This window comes from Mustela nivalis (genome assembly GCF_964662115.1).
Source record: "Mustela nivalis genome assembly, chromosome: 8".
Taxonomy (NCBI): domain Eukaryota; kingdom Metazoa; phylum Chordata; class Mammalia; order Carnivora; family Mustelidae; genus Mustela; species Mustela nivalis.
This window is the reverse complement of record NC_139027.1, coordinates 26,242,014-26,263,984: the sequence shown is the minus strand read 5'-3', so window position 1 is coordinate 26,263,984 and position 21,971 is coordinate 26,242,014. Positions and strand designations below refer to the sequence as shown.

General features: G+C 42.1%; 1 protein-coding gene across 7 annotated transcripts in view; it reads left to right on the top strand.

The window, feature by feature from the left end:
* The window catches only part of CRIM1 (cysteine rich transmembrane BMP regulator 1), a 189,646-nt gene that overhangs the window by 28,436 nt on the left and 139,239 nt on the right, over positions 1-21,971 (top strand). For 6 of the 7 annotated variants that reach the window (XM_082745320.1, XM_082745319.1, XM_082745317.1 and 3 more), the window contains exon 2: positions 11,128-11,301. The exons of the other annotated variant lie outside the window; for it this stretch is intronic. In XM_082745320.1, coding sequence (XP_082601446.1) covers positions 11,128-11,301 — 174 coding nt within the window. The remainder of the gene's footprint in view (positions 1-11,127; positions 11,302-21,971) is intronic. 7 annotated transcript variants of the gene reach the window in all.

Here is a 21,971-nt window from a genome sequence, read left to right as displayed (position 1 = left end):
GTGGGCTGGTGGGAGCCAGTAAAGATTTTTGGATAGTGTTGAGTGCTTGAGTGGCTCCGTCGGTTAAGCATCTGCCCTCAGCTCAGGTCATGATCCTGGGGTCCTGGCATGGAGTCCCGTGCGGCTCCCTTGTCCTTCTGCCCCTCCCCCGCCTCATTCTCTCTTAAATAAATAAATGAAATCTTTAAAAAAATTTATTATTGTTTTTGGATAGTGTTGGTAGTCATTACTGTTGTCATCACTGAGATTCCCAAACCCAAGTACCCAGTGACTCAGAGCTTGGTGCCTGTTAGGCGTAGGGGTCCAATTACTACACCAAGAAAACTCCAGTTTTATGAGAAATGTGCAAATACGTCTTCAAACACATTCTTAAAGTTTCTTCATCTTCTGTGTTCTTGTTATATTCACGTCACGTGGTCTGTTTCACATGAATCTTGGGGATTAAATCATGGCTCTGTAAATCATCGTAACTCCCAAGATACTAATGTTCATTTCCCGACCTACCCTAAGGCAGGAGTCCTGCTTTTCATTGTCCGCTAATCTACATTTGCTTTTAGGTAGAGAGTTTCTAGGATGGATTTCAAGGACTTGGTGCCTTCAGAAATCAGTGTATCAGACAGGCCCTGTGTTGCATGAGGTTTCTTCTAGGCCACAGTTGTCTCTCTGATTTTCATTTCTGATTTATAGCTCTACTTCCCACATACACATATTGTAGCAATGCGGATTTGTGTTTTAAGAATAAAAAAGATGTAGACATACACAGCAAACTTTCACTTCTGATGAAACCAGGTAACAGTAGGAAGTTGTAAACCAAGCATGCAAAACAGTGTTCACCGAATATTGCTGGCAGGTTGTGCTTTGTTGCCAGGACCAGGTAGCAGGAGATCTTGGCATTTGTAGTAATAAAAATAAGATCAAATATAGAGATAAATTTGATTTATGAAAAAAGTTAAAGGTTTGCACTTTTAGGTGCAGTATTTAGGGATGGTATTTCCTTGAAGAACAGTACTAGAGTTAGTGGTAAGGATGAGAAATAAAGTCATTGGAATTAATCTTGCGCATTCATTCTCTTCTTCTACCTGGCTTAGTTTCAAAAAATCAGATAAATTATTAAGGTAAAGTTCACAGCAGTGCTCAGGTTGATTTATAAAAACAGCCCTTACAAAGTGACTGCTAACCGATTTCATGAAATTATTATCCTGAAAGGATTCTACACCTTTTAAAATAATCACCATTTGAATCTCAGGAGGACTGCTCTTTGTGAGGGCATCGTTGCCGTAGCAAAGAAACCCTTGTTTCCGGGATGATGGTGTAGTTGAGATCATGTTTATGTTGTTGGGTTTTCTGTTCTGATGTTTCCAAGGGTCCTCTAGCAACTCCACTTCTGTTGACCTAGAAGGCGTTACCTGTACTAACTGTTCAGCTAGTATGATGGAAAATATATCTTCGTCAGAGAGCTTATTTTCAGAACGCCGTGTTCGTTTTGTTCTTGTTTGAGATTCTGGTCACATTTCTTCTTTTCATTCTAGTGGTTCACACTTTTGGATGAGTGCAATCAAGAAAAAAGGCATTCCCATATCTAGTCTTCTGTTTTGCTCTCGGTCATTTGACTAACAGATTTAGGTTAGAGCATACATTAATAATTATAAAATGAGACTGTGCATTATTCATAGCCACAAGTACCTTTCTGGCAAGAAGCATTAATTTGTGTCACATTATCTTATTATGGTTGTGATAGACGGAAGTCTAAGAAAGAGAGATAATAGTTTATTATTATTTATTTACCTAACATAGTTGAGGTATACTCATTCACTCAACATGTCATAAATATTTATTGATATGTGGAAGTTTTGTTTAATACAATGTTGAGGTTAAAAGAAAATTTGAGGTAGTATTAATGTTTTAATATCGGGAAGACTGATATCCAAAGATGTTTCTTCCCCTACCACCAAACCGACTTTCCTAGAAAAGTTTGGCACTAGAAAACAAGAACTCTTGTTCTCTAACCCATTCCCGTTCACTTCCTTCACAGGTATTTATTTTGTTAAACCCTATTTGCCAAGACCTAAAGTCACAATGATAAAAAGAGAAGAAGAGAAACGCAAGATCTTTAGCTTCCAAGAACCCACTTTCTGGTAGAGGAGATTAGATGAGCGATTTCATGATACTGCCATAGCGAAATGATTTTAATAGGTATACAGTAGCCGTCCCGTGGTGAGGAAATGCTTGATTCCGTCCCTATGGAGCGGGTGATACCTGGAGAAAACATTAATAACTGAATAGAAACTTTCAAAGCAAGTCAGGAGAAGCAGCTTTCTAGGCGGCGAGAACAGTCTGTGCACAGCTGGGGAGTCAGGAAACCACCTGGGTCCTTTAGGGAGCTCGGGAGCACGTAGGCATTGAGCACTTGAGTCTTGTGGAGCAAGTGGGGAGGAATGGAAGAGGGGAGCAGAAGAAGTGGGTTCGGGTCAAATCTAAGCAGGCTTGGTCTTCCATGCCCAAGAGTTGGCTGGGAGGATGTTGAGCTTTGTTTTGGAGACCTTGCTTCCCAACTCCCATCTCCTTAGGAAGTTTATCCGGGCGATTCTTACAACATCCCCACTGTGTGTTTTATATTAACGTACCTGTGTAGGAGAACAGATCCTTGTGAACCTAGAGATGGCCGATCACTGGGCTTACTCTGCAGCTGGCTTTCAGAGTATCTAGGGGAAGAGAGGAAATGTGACACAATTAGGCATTTCTTCGAGATATTATTTCCCTCGAACAAGATGTATTAGCTTTCAAGCAGCAGTATATTTGATAGCTGAAAACCAGTGTTCTTTGAAGTTTGGCGAAATGAGGAGTTACATGTTTTAATAGACACTCAAGCTCAAGAGAAGACTGTGTTGCTCAATAATGACCTGTGCCTGAATGAAAGGCCGGCCCCGCACTGCCCAACATGGGCTGGGTGAGAAGGCGTGAGAGTTTCCTTAAAAAAATACTGAGATCTAGGCTCAAAGCAGGGGAAATATAAGGGAGTTGAGTTTCACAACGTAGGGTACAAAGTAATTACAGCTCAGGAAACATTGCCATGAGCAATCGAATACCTTCATTATTTTAAAAAATTCCCAAAATATAACCATTTAATGTCCGACTTTGAGTAACTTCCTGGTGAAACCACCAAAGAGAAACTGATTTTAAAAATGTATTTATAGGGGCAGCTGGCTAGCTCTGGTTAAGCGTCTGCCTTCAGCTCCAGGCATGATCTCAGGGTCCTGGTAGTGAGTCCCTGCTCAGTGGGGAGCCTGCCTCTCCTTCTGCCCTTTCCCCTGCTCTTGCTCTCTCTCTCTTTCTCGTTCTTGCTCACTCTCAAACGAATAAATAAAAAAATCTTAATATATATGTTTAATATACATATTAATATATATTATGTATATTAATTAATATATACATTTAATATACATATATTAGATGTATGTATTATATATAAATTAATGTATACATCTAATATATGTATATTAACTGTATATATTTATATATATGTTTCTATATATTTATACATCACAGTACCTGGATGAGTTGACCTGCTATACAGGAGTGTTAATCATAAGCCATTTATGAGATGTCTTAATAACCTTTCTGAAGAGCCACTTTTTAATTTTGTTAATCACCTGTGTTACTTTTATCTCTATTATGTTGATTTCCCTCCTACATTTATGATTTCCACCTTTCTTGTTTCTTTGGACTTGCTCTGTTGCTCTTTTTCTAATTTCTTCAGCTGAATGCTTTGCTCTTTTTTTTTTTTTTCCTTTTTTTTAACCTCATTTCCCGTGAAATTTCCCTTTAAAGGCTGCCTTCCCTGTTTCCCAGCAATGTTGATGGCGTATTTCTATTGTTCTTCCTTTTTAAGTATTTGGTTACTTTACCTGTAATCCCCTCCCATTAAAAATCAAACAAAAAACTTTTTATCATAGAAATTTCTAAACCTGTAGAGAAGTAGAGACAATTGTATAATGACACAAAACTTCATTAGTTCTAAATAAATTCATGGCCAATCCTGTTTTAATATATTGAGAACTCAGCTAGAGTAAATCCTCTAGGACCGAGGTGTTAGAAAGGTCCTGCAAGGTGATCTTTGTTATAGTAAAAGCACCCTTGGCTTGCCTTCCTGTGCCTTGTGACAGTTCTCCAAAACACATAGGGGTCTGATAAATAAGGAACTATTTTAAATTTAAACCATGATCACTACAAGTGTGTGATTCTCTGACACTGTTCCCAATAAATTGTTAACATTGGACAGTGTCATCCAGGATGGCAGAGTCAAGGAAACATGAGCGCAAAGTCTAAAGGGACCTCATGAATTGTCCACTCGACATCCTTGTTAATAAAAAAATTGAAGCCTTGAGGGCTAAATGCCATGTTCAAGGTTACTCTGCAAACTAATGACAGAACTAGGGCCAGGCACTAGTCTGTGGTCTCCTGGGTCAGGCACTGTCCATGAGGAGAACAGATGTCTGGGCTGTCCGTTTTTCTATATGCAATTTAAGACAGATAGTTCCTAATTTAGGCAGAATTGCAACATAGGGGAACTGGGTCCTGTAGTCCCAGGCTCTGCACTTCTCTTCTTGTTCCATGAATTCCTTGCTTCTAAAGATACTTCTTGCCTTGTCTTTAGCTCCTGTCTGTTCCTAGTAGCTTCCTGCTATCAAAAAGGAAATTATTATTTTATTCCTAACACTTGTGATTTTGATTAGAATGGCAGAAAATTGTACTGCAAACTCCTGCTTCCTAGCACCTTGCTCAGTTCTTGATGTATCTAATAGAGACCACAATCTGAGGACCAGATGATAGGAAGGAAGAATGGTTGGTTGGATGGCTGGGTGAATTTGCATTCCATAGTTCATCTTTGGACCTCTTCCCTTAGATGTATTGCTAAGGTGTCTGACAAAAATTATAGCAGTGGAACATACATTTACCATAAATTGATTTAGTAAATTGGATCAGTCCTGTTTGTTTTTCAGAGAATTCCCCATTTGGACATAATACGAGTCAGTGGTTATGGTTGTTTGCTCTAAATTTAGAGATTTGCATCAGTTTAAGAAGTCGGTCTTCAAAAAAATATTTGTGAGCACATTTTAGCATTCCCATTGTTTTAGAGCCAGGGCCTGTCCACTCTGGTATACAGTTACATATGCTTAACATAGTTTCACTTTGTGGAAATGCCTGTAAAACAGATTTTTGTAACATGAATCATTTCTACTGATAACCATAATTTTGCCCTTCCTGCTTTGCACTGATTACAGCACCAGGAAGAGAGGGAGAGGGAAGCACTGGCTTTTGGAACATCCGCCTTAAGCTTGAAGCAGAGAGAATGAAAGCTCACAGCATTGGATTCCTCCTTGAGCAAAATGAATGCCTGATAACAGCCAGCCAGGAGCTGGGGGAGTTAAGAGCAGCAATTTTACATTACACTGGAGTTTCTGGGCTGGCATGGAAAGAAATGCCAGTATTAGCTGTTTGCATCTTACTGTAGCCACAGGGATATGTGAACAGCTGGAGAATTAATTTGATATATATTCCCAGAAGCTTCTCCTCTGCCAACAGAATTCCATTACTGTGAGCTTCTGAGTGTGTACTGTGAATTTGTTTCTTGCCTTTTAATATCTGCTATAGCATATTTCTGGTAAGTGGATTGCCACATAATGGGGTGCAGCTCTATCTTGGTTTAGAGTAAACTCCATTAACCTAAGCTGATACAGGGTAGAAAAGGTAAGGCTTTGAGTATACAGATGCCTGTGCCTCCAGGAAGTCAAGAGATTTGAGATGAAGACACAGTAACGTGTCCAGTAAGTGCAGTCACACCTGAAATGTTTTATTACATATTAGTGGAATTTCAGACACCAGCACGCGGATGGAAAGATATTTTGAAGGGCAGAGAGGTGGAAGCCAGGACCAGTCAGGCCAGAGCTGCCACGGCTGGTTCCTAGAGCTGCTTCCCAGATCTGGAGTCGGATGACTCCGCACCTCTTCTGAGACCCCTCTGCCCCCACATCCTCCTCCCCCGTGCTCTCTCTCCTACCCTTGGGATTGAAGCTCCTAACTCGCCCTGGCATTTAAAATCATCAGTGTAACATGCGGAAGGAAGGAATGTCAGGCATCATTGAGAAAACTGGAAGATGCCTTGTGCAGGATGAGACTGAATGTGGCTGTTGGAAGAACAGGTGTTTTTGCTTGGGCACCACATGTGTGCTCTTAAAACAAAAACCAGCCTTCTGCACAATCATTTACTACACTAAAAACAGAGGAATGGGGAAAGATAGGAGTAGGGGTAGGACACTCAAAACCTACGGAACTGTATACAGAGAGGTAGATATAGACAATAAGAATCCAAATGAAAACACTGACCACGGTAAGCCACCCGTAGCTTTTGCACCTGGAGCCTGGACAGTGCACCCTTCGCAGCCTTACCTCCCACCCCTACTGCTTCCTTCAGGGCAGAGTCACGCTTGAGGACACTCACCTATAATGGAGACCAGGCTCATCCAAATTGAACCCCAAATCTAAGGGTAGTTTCTTCATCATGATGTTTAAATACAGGGGAAATATCCCTAGTTTTTTGCATTTGCGTTTGCAGCCTCCCTGGGTAGTTGAATGTCATGGAAAGTTCATTCACTAGAGCCGTCATTTCTTGCACCAGAGGAGGGAATTTAAAGAAGACTATCAGCTTTTAATTAAAGTGTTCATTATTGCTCAGACTTTTCCTTTCATTGTGAGAACACTTGCTCTTGATCTTTTCATAGCATTAATGTGCTGAGAAAGATCATGTAAGAATCAACACAACGTTTGCATTTTATTAACTTCATTTTCCTTCCCCCCCCTGATTACGTAGCAGCTAAATCCCCATGAGGACACATGTCTGTGGTTTAGGGTAAGCATAGGAGAAGAGGTACCCCATGACCTTTGTTACTTCTTAGACCTGGATCCCGTGCTGCCTTGGCCCAGGTGTATCAGCAAGACATGCTCTTTACAACAGCAGCCCCTTGGGGGCAGATCCCAAGACCTTTTCAGGTAGTCTATGAGGTCCAGACGGTTTTCATGGCAGTATTAAAGTGTTTCTTTTATTTTGTGTGTCATCCTTTGCACTGGGGCTTCAAAGGCAGTGGTGGTCACGCTGCTGCTATCTCAGCGTGAAGGGAGGCGGCGGCACCAACCGCCAGTCATCGCATATGTCTCCTGCCCCTCATTACCCTTGATTCGCATCTCGTACTGTCGTTCTGGGGGACGAAATGGGAAGTGTGTGTGAGGTGACTGTGTTTCATGGTGGAGAGCACCACGTCTCGGGATGTCTTCCAAGCCTCCGAGTGGAGCTGTCTGGGCAGCAGTTCTGTATGACTGTCTCCTCACTGAGGGACTTAACACATTTGGACATACTCAAACATACATAAATTTTAATTCATACTTGAAATTATTAGATTTCTCTCATCTTACATTGAGAGAAAATAGCTCAATGTCCCAATTTCGTGTCTTGCAGAAGTTACAAACTTAAAAGTATAGTCGCAGAGGTATCTCAGTTGTCTCTTCTGGCTGGAGACTTTATCTTGATTGGAGAGTACCGGGGAAAAAAGACTACTTGAAATAAATATTTAAAAGGCAGTACTCCTGTTTGTAACTCCTTTTTTTACCCCCTGACCAATCCAAGGAGAGAAATCAGGATTCAGAGAATCAAAGCCTTCATCTTTGCGTTGTACAGATGGATTTACTTAAGAGAGATTTAAAAACATCAAATTTGCCAGCCCCTCTCTGCAGAACTATTGGGCTCAGATTTTATTTCTATACTCAAACCTCACTGAATTTTTGCTTTGAGTTCCTGTTGGTTGGCTGTTAAATTATTTTAAAGTATGATGTTCTGTATTAGAAAAACATAAAAGCATTTGTCTCAGAAGTGTTGTACTTGATCCCATAGTGCAATGGTTGCTAAGGGAACTATTTGCCAAGAAGAAAAAGTATTGATTAGGGTGGGGGCATAGAATTAAAAAGATTTCCTCTCAAAAAAGAAAAAGGTATATAAGACATTTGGGGTTCAGAGTCCACTGCTTCCTAACTGGACATGGTGGCCGTGCATTTTTTGAGGGGACAGTCGAGCTTAGCTATGCATCTTTCCATCGGCCTGTCGCTGCTGCCCACAGGCTCCTACTGGGAACAAAGCAGGAATCAGGAAGAAGTTGGGAAGAGCATCAACAGCAATTGCCTTTTAATTCGGATTTCACAATCAAATAAAATGGTCTTCCTAAAAAACACATGAACAGCAGCATTGACCATACCACTGACGAAATTCGTGGCTAGATATATAGTCCTATTTTTTACATACATACATATATATAAAAAAATTTACATACATACATATATATAAAAAGCATATATATACACACATATTTGTGTGTGTGTGTGTGTGTGTGTATATATGTTATAGTACCTTATGTGTAGGTAATGAACACTGAACTAAGTTCTAGGGTTAAGGGGGTTCAAAGTTAGATAAGACCCGGCTCCTAGGCACAAGGACTCTACCTAGTGGGGAAATTTGACTTACATAAAGCCAGTACCATAGGAGACTGGAGGTCTGTGCACCTGCCTGAGGAGGCATGGAAAATGGAGCTGCTAATAGTGGAGAAAACTTCCCCAAAGAGGTAACATTTGAACTGGGTCTTGATGGATGAAAAGGAGTTACCACAGGAAGAAGGGGGGAGGTGTTGTAGGCAGCTGGGTGGGGAAGTAGTTACTCAGGGTTTGTAGTGAGAATCTCAGGGTGCTTAGCGCATTAGGGTGTGTGAGGGATTGGTGAAACCTAAGTCTGTAGAAGTGCAAGCCGTTATCATGAAGAACCTTTTATTCCACTCTAAGAAAGTTCCAGCTTTTTCTTGTTGGTAAGGACCACTGAGCAGGTTTATTTTTTGAGGACAATGATTCTGATGATAGCATGGGGAAGGGAGTTAGTAGAGAGGCAAGAGGATAGTGGTAGGGAGACTAGGGTTGCAGTCCTTCAGGAGAATGAGGTCTTCAGGGAGTTCTAGTTCTCATGGAAAGAAAGGAGGTTTGCTGTGGGGAAAAAAAATCAGTATCCGCTCGATTTGGTGATGGATTAACCAACAGTAAAAAGATTTCTTCTCTGAATATGATGGGGGAAATGAGAAATAGAAGAGACTAGTTTTCCAGTGGTTCAAATGTTACTTGATTTCTTTCAGGTTTTTAGGTTCCTTGGGGTGAACTAACTTTGAGTTACAGATTTGAATCTAAAATCACAAAAATTCTTTCATGACAGATTTCACTGAACTGGATTAGGAGAGTAGTACTAATAGCTTGTTCAACAAATAAATGTAGAGATGGGAAATCGTTTATATGTCCAATGTATTCTGTATTATAACTGAAGCCTAAATTATTAACCACTTTCCCACGTCAAGTTCTTTAATTATGTTCTTTTCTGGTTTTCCTTTCAGGATAATTTAGTAATTTCAGTGTTGTTTTGAAGGTAGGAATGTACCTTTGTGGGTTTACATGTTATTTCTAAAAACCAAATATAGGCTAAACAGGAAAACATCTTAAAACAGTTTAATTGTGTTTTTGTTTAAACTTGTAAAGTCGTTTTACTAAGAGCTGAGACTTTGATCAAAAAAGTGAGCCTGGGGGTGCCTGGGTGGCTCAGTGGGTTAAGCCTCTGCCTTCGGCTCAGGTCATGATCTCAGGGTCCTGGAATCAAGCCCTGCATGGGGTACTCTGCTCAGCAGGGAGCCTGCTTCCCTCCCCCTCTCTGCCTGCCTCTCCGCCTACTTGTGATCTCTCTCTCTCTCTCTCTGTCAAATAAATAAATAAAATATTTAAAAAAAAAAAAAAGAAAGTGAACCTGAAATCAGAACAGAAGAGGTTTTCAAAGAATTGCTATGAAGCTCTTATATTGTAAGTGATATCTTTCTAAAGACCCCTTGACAAAAAAATTTATTTACTTCAGGAAGGGAGAACAGTTTTTTGCATTAAGTTAATGATGTCACCAGAAGTAAAATTTTAGCTGTAAAAAAAATTACAGCCATCTGTTTACACTGTCTTCCACGAAAACACATTCTTAGGGTAGCTTTATACCTGCCTTTGTGTGAGCAGCAGGTTTAAGGTATCTTAGATTCAAGTACTTTAAAAAATTCTCTCCAGATACGGTTATCAGAAACATGTTTACTATTTAACAGGTAGTACCTAGTTAAGGTATGACAAAGTGTCTATTAAAGATAATGTTAAGAGGGGGGAAATGCATAAAGTGACCCAAAGACTCATAAATAGTCGGATTGCCTGTAAGAGGTGTTTCAGCTGTGAGAAATACCATTCAGGATTGAGTTGGCCGATGGTCCTGTCGTGCTTCTTCCGTGTTTCGTTTGTCTGAGCTGGAGCCCATGAACATAATTTTGAAATCTGCTTTGTTTCTTACAGTCTACTCCTGTCATTCCATGACCAGGATAGTGATTTTTGGTCCCAGCTTCAGCATGTGACTTCCTTAGCCTCTCCCTAAGCTGTGGCCCTCAGTTTTGTTGTCCTCTCTGGTTTTGGTTTTGGGCCCAGTGGACATTAGCATCTGAGCTGAAATGCATTGGAGGACTCCTTTACCGCTGTATCCATTCTCCCTTCTTTGGTGGTGTCTGAGGTTTTATGCTGATTAGCTGTCTTGATGTATTAAATTGCCAGCTGTTTTAAACCCAAAGCTTGCCTCTACCAGATGGGCTGGAAAAAAAAAAAAACAAAAACAACCAACAAAAAGCTGTGGGTGTTTTTGAATCATTTTGTAAGTTGACAGAAGTGTCTCCTGTAATTTTATTCAAAGCAGGAAAATCCAGGAATCCTTGTAAAATAACACATGAGAGAAGTGGTGGGTTTTGATCATACACGTTTGTATATGTGGTAATTTAATGTCTACATGTATGGTTCTGTTTCCTTTTTCTCACTTATTCGGAGGCTGGATTTCATTCATTGGTCAAATTGCAGCCAAAACCACCTTTCATAAATCGAGGTGTCAGTGTTCGGTGTTAATCTTGACATCTTCGCACATTTTTGCTTTCAGACAGGCCTTTGAATGAAGCTGCAAGCAATATTCTATGGTTGTTCATTGTTTTACAGACGAGAACTGGGACGATGACCAGCTGCTTGGTTTTGAACCCTGCAACGAGAACCTTGTCTCTGGATGCAATATAATCAACGGGAAATGTGAATGTGACACCATTCGCACCTGCAACAATCCCTTCGAGTTTCCCAGGAAGGATATGTGCCTTTCAGCTTTGAAGAGGATCGAAGGTAAGTACTGATTCCCAGTCGTCAGGCTTCGCGCTGTGTCGTATTGGAGCTCAAAGAGGCAGAGACACGCTTACGAGACGGGTACCTTTTATAGTCCCAAACAAGAAGCACCCGATGACTGATGGGATGGCGTGTGTATGTGTGTGCCATGTGCGTCTGCGGGTCCTGTGGGCTGTGCATTTGGTACTGCTGTGGCTCACGAGCTGCGTCCTTTGCGCCACCTTGCTTAGGTCACCTCTGCATACGGGATGACTTCACAAGTGGTGTGCTCACGATGGGCATCTGTTGTCGCCAGCTCCGTTCCGCTTGATTTACTGTAGCAGGCTCTCCACGAGGGGAGTGCTAATGAGAAATGCAGCTCATCTGGCAAAAAAGGGTGTCTCTTCAGCAGAGATGGGAGGATTGCACAGGGATAGCTGAAGGCTTGGGTGGGTTTTGCCGTGGAGCAAAACCACTTAGGTGTGGATGGGTCGTTGGTGGTTCTCCTGTGGAATGAAGTCAGACATTACATTAAAATAACGAAATTGTGCTCCTATGGCCTATAACTTTTGTACATTCCTGCAGAAAACCTAGGCAATAGATTGGAGACATGGAAGTATGATTCCTAGCTACAGTACCTGTGAGTGGCATGCCCAGAGCTTGGTACCATGGCTCGAAACCAGGATTAACAAAGGATAAGGCCCCAGACCAGCATGAAACTCTGTCCTAGCTCCTTGTTCCTCATGTCGAACAAAAAGAGAGGAGCCAGACATTCTTAAGTAAACCCGTTATCTCTAGCATGATGTCATTCTAGGGTGGAGAGATTGGTAATCGGTTTGGAATAGTGAGGATATGTGAGATCTCATAAGGGCAGTATAGGAAGACTGAAGTTTTTGAATTGTATTGTTTCCAGTTCCTGTTAAATGGTAATAAAAAAAGAAATTTATAGCAGCCTCTAAAATAGCTTTTCTCTTTGTATTTACCAATGCTACTGAAGCATTAAAAGAGATTATAGTAGGAAACAGTAAAAGTAAAATTTTAGAACTACAGAGAGTCTTAGTTAGGTAACATTTAGTCTGGCCCTTAAATTAGAAAACTGGAAAGCTGAGCTCCGGACCACTCCTCAGTAATAAGCCCAGGACGAACCATGTAAAATATTTTTCCTACTACATCAGGACGTTGGACAACGTGTAACCTAGTTCATTCTTATCATCTTGTGGCTCTTTGCTAACCCCTGTCCCTACCCCATTGCTTGTCAAAAAACAGAAAAGAGTATTTTGCCAATTTTAGCATAAATAAACCTGCAGGGATATACATGGAGCGGTCAAATATCTATTTAAATAATTTACTTCTCATAATACTGAAAATCACATGATCTGAAATAAAATGATACGGCAGTTCAGACGATTTTTGCCACTCTTATATTTCACAAAACTGTTCCCCCCCCAGCCCCCTAAAACGTTTCAAATGTTATCTCTGTTGCTGCCGCCATCTTTGTTCAGGCTCCCTTCCGGGACCCTTAACGCCTTGCTCCCCAGCACGCCGTCTTCACCAGCTGCATGGTCTGCCGTGCAGCAGGTTGTGAATCTAAGGTATCACAAGAAGTTCTCTTCAAAATTCAGTGTCTTTTCACATAAAAGTGGGACAATTGCATTTTTAAAGTTAGTTATGTGTATATTTATGATCTTTACAATGTGGAGATTAACGGCATTGATTTTTAAAGTGATTCTAAGTAGATTGTTTACAAGATCCAGCACTTCCAATTTTGAGAGCATTCCCTCAGGAATAATTACTGTAGCTGAGTAAATTTCTTTACTTTTTGTTTTTTTAAACAGATTCTGTTAGATGACCTCTATATAATCCAAAAGTAGAACTGGTTGAGCTCATTTAAAGTGAATCTATCTTCTACACAGAGTACTTTGGTTTTTCAAAATAAAGCACCCTGCAATATTCAAGATCTTGTAAGAAGTCAGTATTAGGGGATTTCCTTCTCCTGAGAAACAAGTTGGAAGGAGAAAGCCCTGCCGGTAGTGCGTATTGGCATATGAAAGAATTAGTACTGTATCCTATGGGAGTCCTTAAAAGCAATGAAGATTTAGATTGCTTCTAGGAATTTAAGGCCGGGAAAGTGTGACCTGGAATTGTAGGATAAGGTGTCCTGGAGCGGGTGGAGTCTGAACAGTTTGGGATTTGCATGGTGATGGGTTCTGGGAAGGAGAACAATATGGACAAAAGAATGAAACTTTGAAGTAGGACTTACATGACTTCTGTAAGACACAGGGGATGGTGGTCTAAAAGCTTTTGTGTTGATAGGTCAGAGGAACTAAAGACGGGGAGCAGCCTGGGACTGGAGGACAGAGTGTCTTCACATCTCAGAGGGAGCTTAGGCCTGGTCCTAGGAACTCTCAGGAACCATTGCAGGTTTATGAGCAGAGAGATTCAGAGCCTGGCGAGGCCGTCGATCGATGGGCAGATGGCGGCTCTGGGGGGATGTGGAGTGGGTTAGCAGGGGAGACACTGCGGTCCAGAGGCTCCCTGGAGAGCTGTTTCAGGTACTTAGACGTGGTGCCACTGGAGACTGAACTGGGGACCAGCAGGGAGACATCAGGGAAGAGGCGCATACACACCATTTTGCTGAGAGACAGGGCTAGAAATGCACAAAGATGATTCTAGGGTTCCCCACCTGAAATAGCACAAGAATGCTAGTCCAAGTCATGGAGGTGGGGACGCTTTTGAGATGTTTGTGCTGAAGTGGAACTGGATGACGGGGTAGTTGTTTTAGGGACATGGAGGGTCAAGAGGGACTTTAAAAATATGAGGATATGCATGTTTGAATGATGGCAAGAATGATCTAGTAAAAAGCAAGATAGCACTCATTGTAGGAGCCAAGTGTTGGAGAGAGGAGCAAAATTGTTTTTTTCTCAGACACGATAAACAAGGTTGTTAGCTGACACTGAGGTGGGAGAGGGGGTGTGAAATACTGAGGAGGAGGATGTGACCTAGACCTCTGAGAGAGGGACGAGTGCCTTAACCAGGAACGCAGGTTCTGCTCGCCCACCAGATGGACAGCTCACTGCAGCCTGGAGGCACGCACCTACCCGTTGGAAGGGCCACCCCCCGACACAGTTGTTGCTTCCTCCAGATCCAGTGCAGACGCAGTGTAGGTGGACAGGGGCATCTAAGTGGGGTTAGGACGTTTCCTGGTGTGTCTGATAGGAAGGGAAGGTCTGAGATCCAGGGTCATGCAGGAGTCTTGTCTGTGGTCGTGCGTGACCTGTGCCAGGAAGGACAGGAGCAGGAAATGAGGAAGACACAGCTCCCTGCAGCACGTCCACAATCCCATTGCATGTGCTTCCCGTGAACAAGGTTTCATTTTTTAAAGGGGGGCGGGAAGAGTGACCTGAAAGGGCAGTGAGAACAGAGGGGACACCGCCCCAGCCTCGGGTTTGTGGAGTGTGGGGAAGGAAGCCACCCCTACACGTGAGGCCTTGGGGGCCAAGGAACCAGGGGTACCTGTACTTCCGTTAAAACATGGAGGTGAGGGGAGAAGGATGCCAGAGGGGACTGTGGTGATGACCGTTAGTCCTAGAAGGCTCAGTAGAAGGACTTGGTGGGGGGGAGGGTTGTGCAGGGCATGGACAATTTTGCAGAGCCCAGTGAGGATTAGAGTCCAGTAATGATGAGTGACCTCATCGTTAGTAGGTAGACTTCCTAGTTAGTAGGTTAGACTTGATTCTTGTTGTTCTCTCGTGGGAAGATAAGTAGTTTGTTCTCGATAAGCCCTCTGTTTAGGTCCATTCTTCCGGGTGGTTTCTAGTGTTCAAGTGTGCAGGGCCGGGGGTGGGGCAGGAAGAGTAGTATTCTTGCCAGAGCATAATGAGAAAGCACGTGTCTCCACTTCTGTGCTTTGAGAGTAAATTCTGAGCATGAGTTCTAAACATAACCTCAGCAGCATTTAAAAAAAATGTGTGGAAGTCATGGAAGGGCATTTCAGTATCATATTTATAGACTGATAAAGAATATTCGCAATTTCTGGGCATTAAACAAGTTCCGTTGAAAAGGGAAGGAGTTGGTCCGGGATTTTACCACAAGTTTTCTTGCCTAAAATTCATGAACACATCACTGTAAGATCAGCAGGTCACAAATGTAGGGGCAACAGGACCCTGGGTAACAGCCGACCTTGGCGCTGTGCGGAAGGGCTTGTCAGAATCCTCTGTGTTTCTCCGAAGAGGAGGAAGTCTGATAAAGGGAATGACCTGCAGGTCACCCCACCTTGATCTTTTTTTTTTTTTTTTAAAGATTTTATTTATTCATTTGACAGAGAGAAATCACAAGTAGATGGAGAGGCAGGCAGAGAGAGAGAGAGAGGAAAGCAGGCTCCCCACTGAGCAGAGAGCCCGATGCGGGACTCGATCCCAGGACCCTGAGATCATGACCCGAGCCGAAGGCAGCGGCTTAACCCACTGAGCCACCCAGGCGCCCCACCCCACCTTGATCTTAATGAAGCTCATAATTTTATGCTCCACTTTCTGTTCATTCTTGATTTGGTAAAATGTTGTGCCGAACTTCACAAGAGTTAAACTGATGGATCATCAGAGGAGGGGACGAAAGTAGCGAGAGCAGTACCAGTCCCTGCAGCGCCCGGTTCTCTGGAGGAGCCACTCCGAGCTTCATAACCATAGTCAGGGTGGCCACCAAAGATTTCCACGGTGCACTGAGTGAGGTGGACCTTCAGGTATGCATATGACTCCGTGCTGCGGTCAGTGGCTTTTACTTTCTAAAAAAAATTATTATAGTTCAGAGTGGTCAGAAGCTCAAAAAGTAGTCAGAAATATGAAACCGAGTTCAGGAAGGATGAAAAACACCCTGGAAAACATTCAGACATTCATTCATCTGACAACTATTTATTGAGTGCCTAATATGTGCTGGGCACAGATCTCCGGGATGGGGATACAGCTGCCATGGAGCTGACATTCAGAAGGAGGGGGTCACATGGAAACCCAGACATGAACAAGAAATAGTATAATGGGATAGATGGGAGCTCTGAAAAACAGTGATTAGGATGATATGAGAATTGCTGGGGTTAGCGAGAAAATTGCTTTTAGGTACAGAGGTTAGGGAAGTTTTCCATGAAGGGAGAGCATTTGCATTAAAATCTGAATGTGAGAGAGTATCAGATTTAGGATGCTCTCGCAGGAAAGAATTCCAGTCAGAGGGAAACACAAATGGGAAAGTTCTAAGCCAGCTTGGTGTGTTGGAGGAATAGCAAGAAAAAACAAGAAGGTCCGTGAGATTGGAGTGTCGTGGGAGAGGAAGAGGAGGTTGCGGGGTAGATCACGTGATGCCCTGTAAGTTAGACTGAATGGCTTTTATCATGAGGACATAGGAAAGCTATTTTAAAAAGCTGTTAAAGGGCTATGAACAGGGAATAGCATTACTTGCTTTGTGTGTCTTCAACAATGTGTCTGGTGGGGCAGAGACTTGTGGGAAGCCACAGGAAGCAAGAATGGAACTGAGTGGCAGGTAGGGGTTCTTTCGGTAGTTCGGGGAAGAGGTAGTAGTGGCTCAGACTTCAGAGCCAGAGATGAAGGGATGGGTGGATTCCAGATATAATCTGGAACTAGAATTGTTGGATTACACATTGGGGGTAAGGGAAAACAGAACCAAGGAGTACTCTTAGATGTTGGGTTTTAAGCAAAGTGGTGCCTTTTCCTAGGAGCAGGAATAGATAGAAGAAAGATTCAAGAGTTTTGTTTTAGACGAATTAAATCTGACACCCAAGTAGAGCTATTTGTCACTTAAGCTATTTTTTTGTGTGTAATTAACCCAGTAAGTGGACTTCAAGCTCAGTGGTAGGTATACTGAGGACGACAAAAGTAGATATCCCTGAGAGGAGGTCAGCCCTTCCTTTCTTCAAGAAGGTATAACTTTGTTGAGAGATTCTAGAGCAAAATAAAAACCCAGTCCACACGGCGGAGACTGGCTGAAGGGGTGCCTGTGTGGGATCCATAAAGTGTGTTCTTAAATATACTTTGTAGGCATTGCTGCATATTCATCATGTGGATTACTGGGATAGTATAGATAATGTGAAATTTACTCCTGTTTGGAGACACAATGAATATTTTGCAAAAGGAGGAAGATTAGGAGGATTAAGAAATTCCTCCTTTAGTTTAGCTAAAAAGCATTTGCGGTAACATTAAATGGTTTATAATTTGGGGCTTCACTTAATTACTTTTTCTCTACAAGATATTTTAGAGAAAAGATAATCAAAGAAACTGGGATGTGATACTTTACATCATCACCTTACATATGGAGTAGACAAAATTTCCACATTAATAAGCTGGATGAATCAAGGAAGACTTTGTGGAGGACTTGGGAATAGAGTTCAGCTGTGAGAAGTATGTTGGGTGGCTCAACAGAAAGGAGGAGAGAAAGAGAGAGAGAGAGAGAGAGAGAGAGAGAACAGCCTTGGAGCTAGAAAAGAGGATGGGCAGAAGAGTGTAGATTAGGAGGAAACTACAGTGGTCAAGGCAGTGGGTTTTAGTGGCTGATTGACTTTGGAGCATGAGGAAATTGAAGATGGCCAAATTTGGGGAGGAGGAGGTGATTGTCAAGCTAGAGGCTCAAGAGGGCATGGAGGACAGGCTCTTTAGTGGTGTTATTTATTAGAATGTGGACCACAAGGAGAGCAGCTTTATGGGAGGCTGGATGAGGTGGCTATTGAGTTTGTTTTGTTGTGTTTGAGGTGTCGTGGGATCAAGGGGAAAACAGGACCTAGGAGTCTGGACCTCAGAGATCTGGGCTGGAGATAAGGATTGTGAGTCATCTTCCCAGTGAAGAGTGTCATGCTGTTAATGAGTACGCAAGCGATGTGAGGAGTGTGAGTGTTTTTAGGAAATTTAATGAGACAGTAGTGTGTGTGCTCCACAGACGACACACATGGCTGGCCATGTTGGCACACTGCAAGTGCAGTGATAGCAGTGCAGGAAGTGTTCCCTCAGCACAGGGAGGGAAAGCCTAGGAACCCTTGCTGGCGGCCAGTCTCAAGTTAGCCTTAAACACGAGTGTCGCTGCCCCTGGGAGTGGGAGGTATAAAATGGAGTATATCATTTTAATGATCAATTATTGGTGGATTGACTGATTTGTACTCCCTTATTCAGAAAAGCCTTTAAAGTGTTTGAGAGTACAGGAGTGGGCCTGGTCAGACCCATACCTGAGATCAGAGCCATCCGGGTAGGACGCTAAGGCGAGTAAATAGTTGGATGGGAAAGTAAGGGAAGAGCACGAAAGCTGTAGCTGCTTTCGGTCCAGCAGAGTCCTCTCAGTGTTGTCTGTAACCTTCTGAGGTTCCTTCTTTCACTTCGGAGCTGCTTTCTTTCTTCATTCATCTGTGTTCTCTATTCATTTATTAATTTAGAAAGTAAGTGTTGAGCACATGTTGTCACTACATCCGAGTCTACCAGTTTGACTTTGTTTTGCATTTAACTGAGGGGCCGTATTCTAAATGACCCTAAAGGTGCAGATAGAAAGGTGTAAACAGAATCACATTTTAGATACGGGAACTTGCTCTTAATTTTTTTTTTTTTTTTAAGATTTTATTTATTTGTCAGAGAGAGAGAGTGAGCACGGGCAGACAGATGGCAGGCAGAGGCAGAGGGAGAAGCAGGATCCCTGCCGAGCAAGGAGCCCGATGTGGGACTCGATCCCAGGACGCTGGGATCATGACCTGAGCCGAAGGCAGCTGCTCAACCAACTGAGCCACCCAGGCGTCCCTGCTCTTAATTTTTTCAAAGATATTTTATAAATGTCTTAAATTATATCTTTAAGCATTTATCTGTTCTGTAAACTTATGTTGCATGGACTGTATATGTCTAGGCAAAAATTAAAGGTTAGAAAAAAAGATGAGAGAGGGATGCCTGGGTGGCTCAGTCTGTTAAGCATCTGCCTTCGGCTCAGGTCATGATCTCAGGGTCCTGGGGTCAAGGCCTCGTCAGGCTCCCTGCACAGAAGGGAGCCTGCTTCTCCCCCCCCACCCCCCCGCCTGCTGCTCCCCCCGCTTGTGCTTTCTCTCTCTCTGTCAAGTAAGTAAATTAAAAAATCTTAAAAAAAAGAAAAAAGAGGAGAGAATTTATGTAGCTAGTTAGATACTTGTATTTTTTTCTCTTCTGCTTAAAACAAGAGGAACATTTATATTATATGGCTGTATGTTCTGATGCTAAACTAATTTCGATACAGACAAATGACTTCTGTTTTACAGAATTTTTCCTCTCAGTTTTTAAAAACCTAAATAACAGTTGCTTCAGAACCTCAATTTTATTAATTATTCTGTGATCTAAATTTACTCTTTCAGTCGTACCTGAGGAAATGTTAATATTATGTGAGCTTATTATTCCATTTTTAGCGTTTTACGTTTCCCTTATTTTTTTTTTTTTCACACAAGTGTAAGTGCTACATTTTATTCTTACCGTTTTCTCAGTCTAGCCCACGGTACAACCTGTGCTGTGTGTGGCCTCATCAGAGAGAGTGCCTTGTGATGCCATCTGTAATATTTGTTAGTAGACAAAAATTTAATTAGTATGTAGAAAGAAATCAGATACTGAATCCTTTTATCCACAGAACTTTTTTTCTCAAACGTTTTGTGCTGTAGGGAATCACACACACACACACACACACACACTCACAACACTCAAGGAAATGTGATCAAATGGAGATGGGCATGTTATTAAACATTCGTCTGTCTTTGAGATAGTGCAACAGAATTCCCTCCTGACCCTCTGGGCACTGGAACTGTGTGGGATGGAGACACTGTCCGCCGTAGCAGGACGTCTGCTACCATCCCATTATAAGTACAAAGATGACTGAGGCACCCGGCTCTGCCCTGACCGATGTTCCCACGTGGGGCTCGCAGGCCATGGGGAGGTCCGGGCGCCAGGTGCACAGGGAGTTCCCTAGGTTCCTTAGACTTGAGAGGGCTTAGTTGACACACTGAGGTTTTGATTTACAGGGACTGGACTAGTCTGCATTTCCTGGGAGCCCCCAGGAGAGGCTGCGCTGCTAGTTCTTCCCTGCACTGAGCAGCAGTCCTGGAAGGTTGATGTGAATCTACCTCCCCCGGAAAGAACATCTTATCTTTAAGTGATCGTTGGACTTACTCTTGATTTCTACTACTTTCATCGTTACAGAGCATCTGTCATAAAGCCTGTCTTTCAAACATTAATACATAGCAATGGTTTTATCATATAATTTTTAAAACTTTTTTCCAAGTAAATATTAAAAGAAATTAAAACCCAGTAGAAGTATTTCATCGTCCACACGTAGGATCACACGATGAAGAGCTAAACAAATCCCAAGACTTGGATGCTGAGGAAATAGCTTTTAGTAGAGGTGATTCTTTCTAGAAGTTCACCTATTTGGTCTTTGGTCTGTGGACTTTTTAATTATATCGGTCTACATTGTATTAAATGTCATTATCCCCAAATCTTTCCTACTACATAATATTGATTGTAGTAAAAATGATCCAGTGTAATCATTAATTCACAGGATCTGGGGCACTGAAAGTCAATTCAAATGTTTCCCCAAAATATGACTTCTGTAGACTGTAAGATTATGATAGAGCAGAGTGAAATATATTAAGTCCTTACAGTTTGGTGGAAGGGAGGATAGAAATGGGGTGAGTGTAGAACATTTTAGGGAAAGAACCTTTGGGAAGTACTTGGCCTTTATATAATCCTTGATAATGGAATATATGTACTTATTCCATTACTTACTTACTACCGAAGTGATAACAGTCAACAAGAAGCTGACCTGTCAGGCTCTGACTCTTCTTCTCTGGAAGCCAAGCACGCTGCATTGCAGGGGCTGGGCCTGCCCTACTCCAGGACTTCCACCAATTCATAATTTCTAAGTTAGTCACGTGCTTCATTAAAATTACACATTGCAGATTGTTTTTCTTAGGGTAGGTTTTTCAAGGTATTCAGTTTACAGTACTTGTCAGGTATGGGAGAAAAAACCACTTAACCGTACCTTCCAAGTGGCTGAGGGTCCTCATTACCATCAAGGTCCCCGATTTTGGTTTTCCCCTTAGCAGTCCAAGTGTCCTTAAAGATGCATGCTTACTGAAGACAGTAAGGCTTTCATGCAACATTAAACTTCCGTTGCTGTCTGTCCCCTTCTCTTTGTTAAAACCATCAGAAATCAGTAATATGATCTACCTTTTCTTTTTTGGAGCAAATATTTAAAGTGACTTTAAAATCTAAATATATGTATTTCATTGTAGATTCCAGCCATGCCATAGGGAAGGAAAGCATAAACACCATTATTTATTTTCCTAAGTAGTAGACTTTTCTTATGTAGGTTGACAACTAAATCAGTATTTTAGAATTTTATGCTATAGTTACAAATTGTTGTTTTGATGTCTTGATAACTGGTACAGGGGAAGAAAAGGGCTACCATAAGGCGGAAACCAGTTTCAAATATCTGGGAAATCAAAACAGGAAACTCAAGGAACTTGGCATGAGACCAGTTGGAGAGGAACAGTTGCTTGAAGAATTATACCGGCATTTTAACTGTTGGAGGTCATACAGTGACCTTCTGGTTGTTGTGATTTCTTGTGCCTAGCCAAAAAAAATAAATAAATAAAAACCACACACACACACACACACACACACACACACACACACACAAACAAAAAA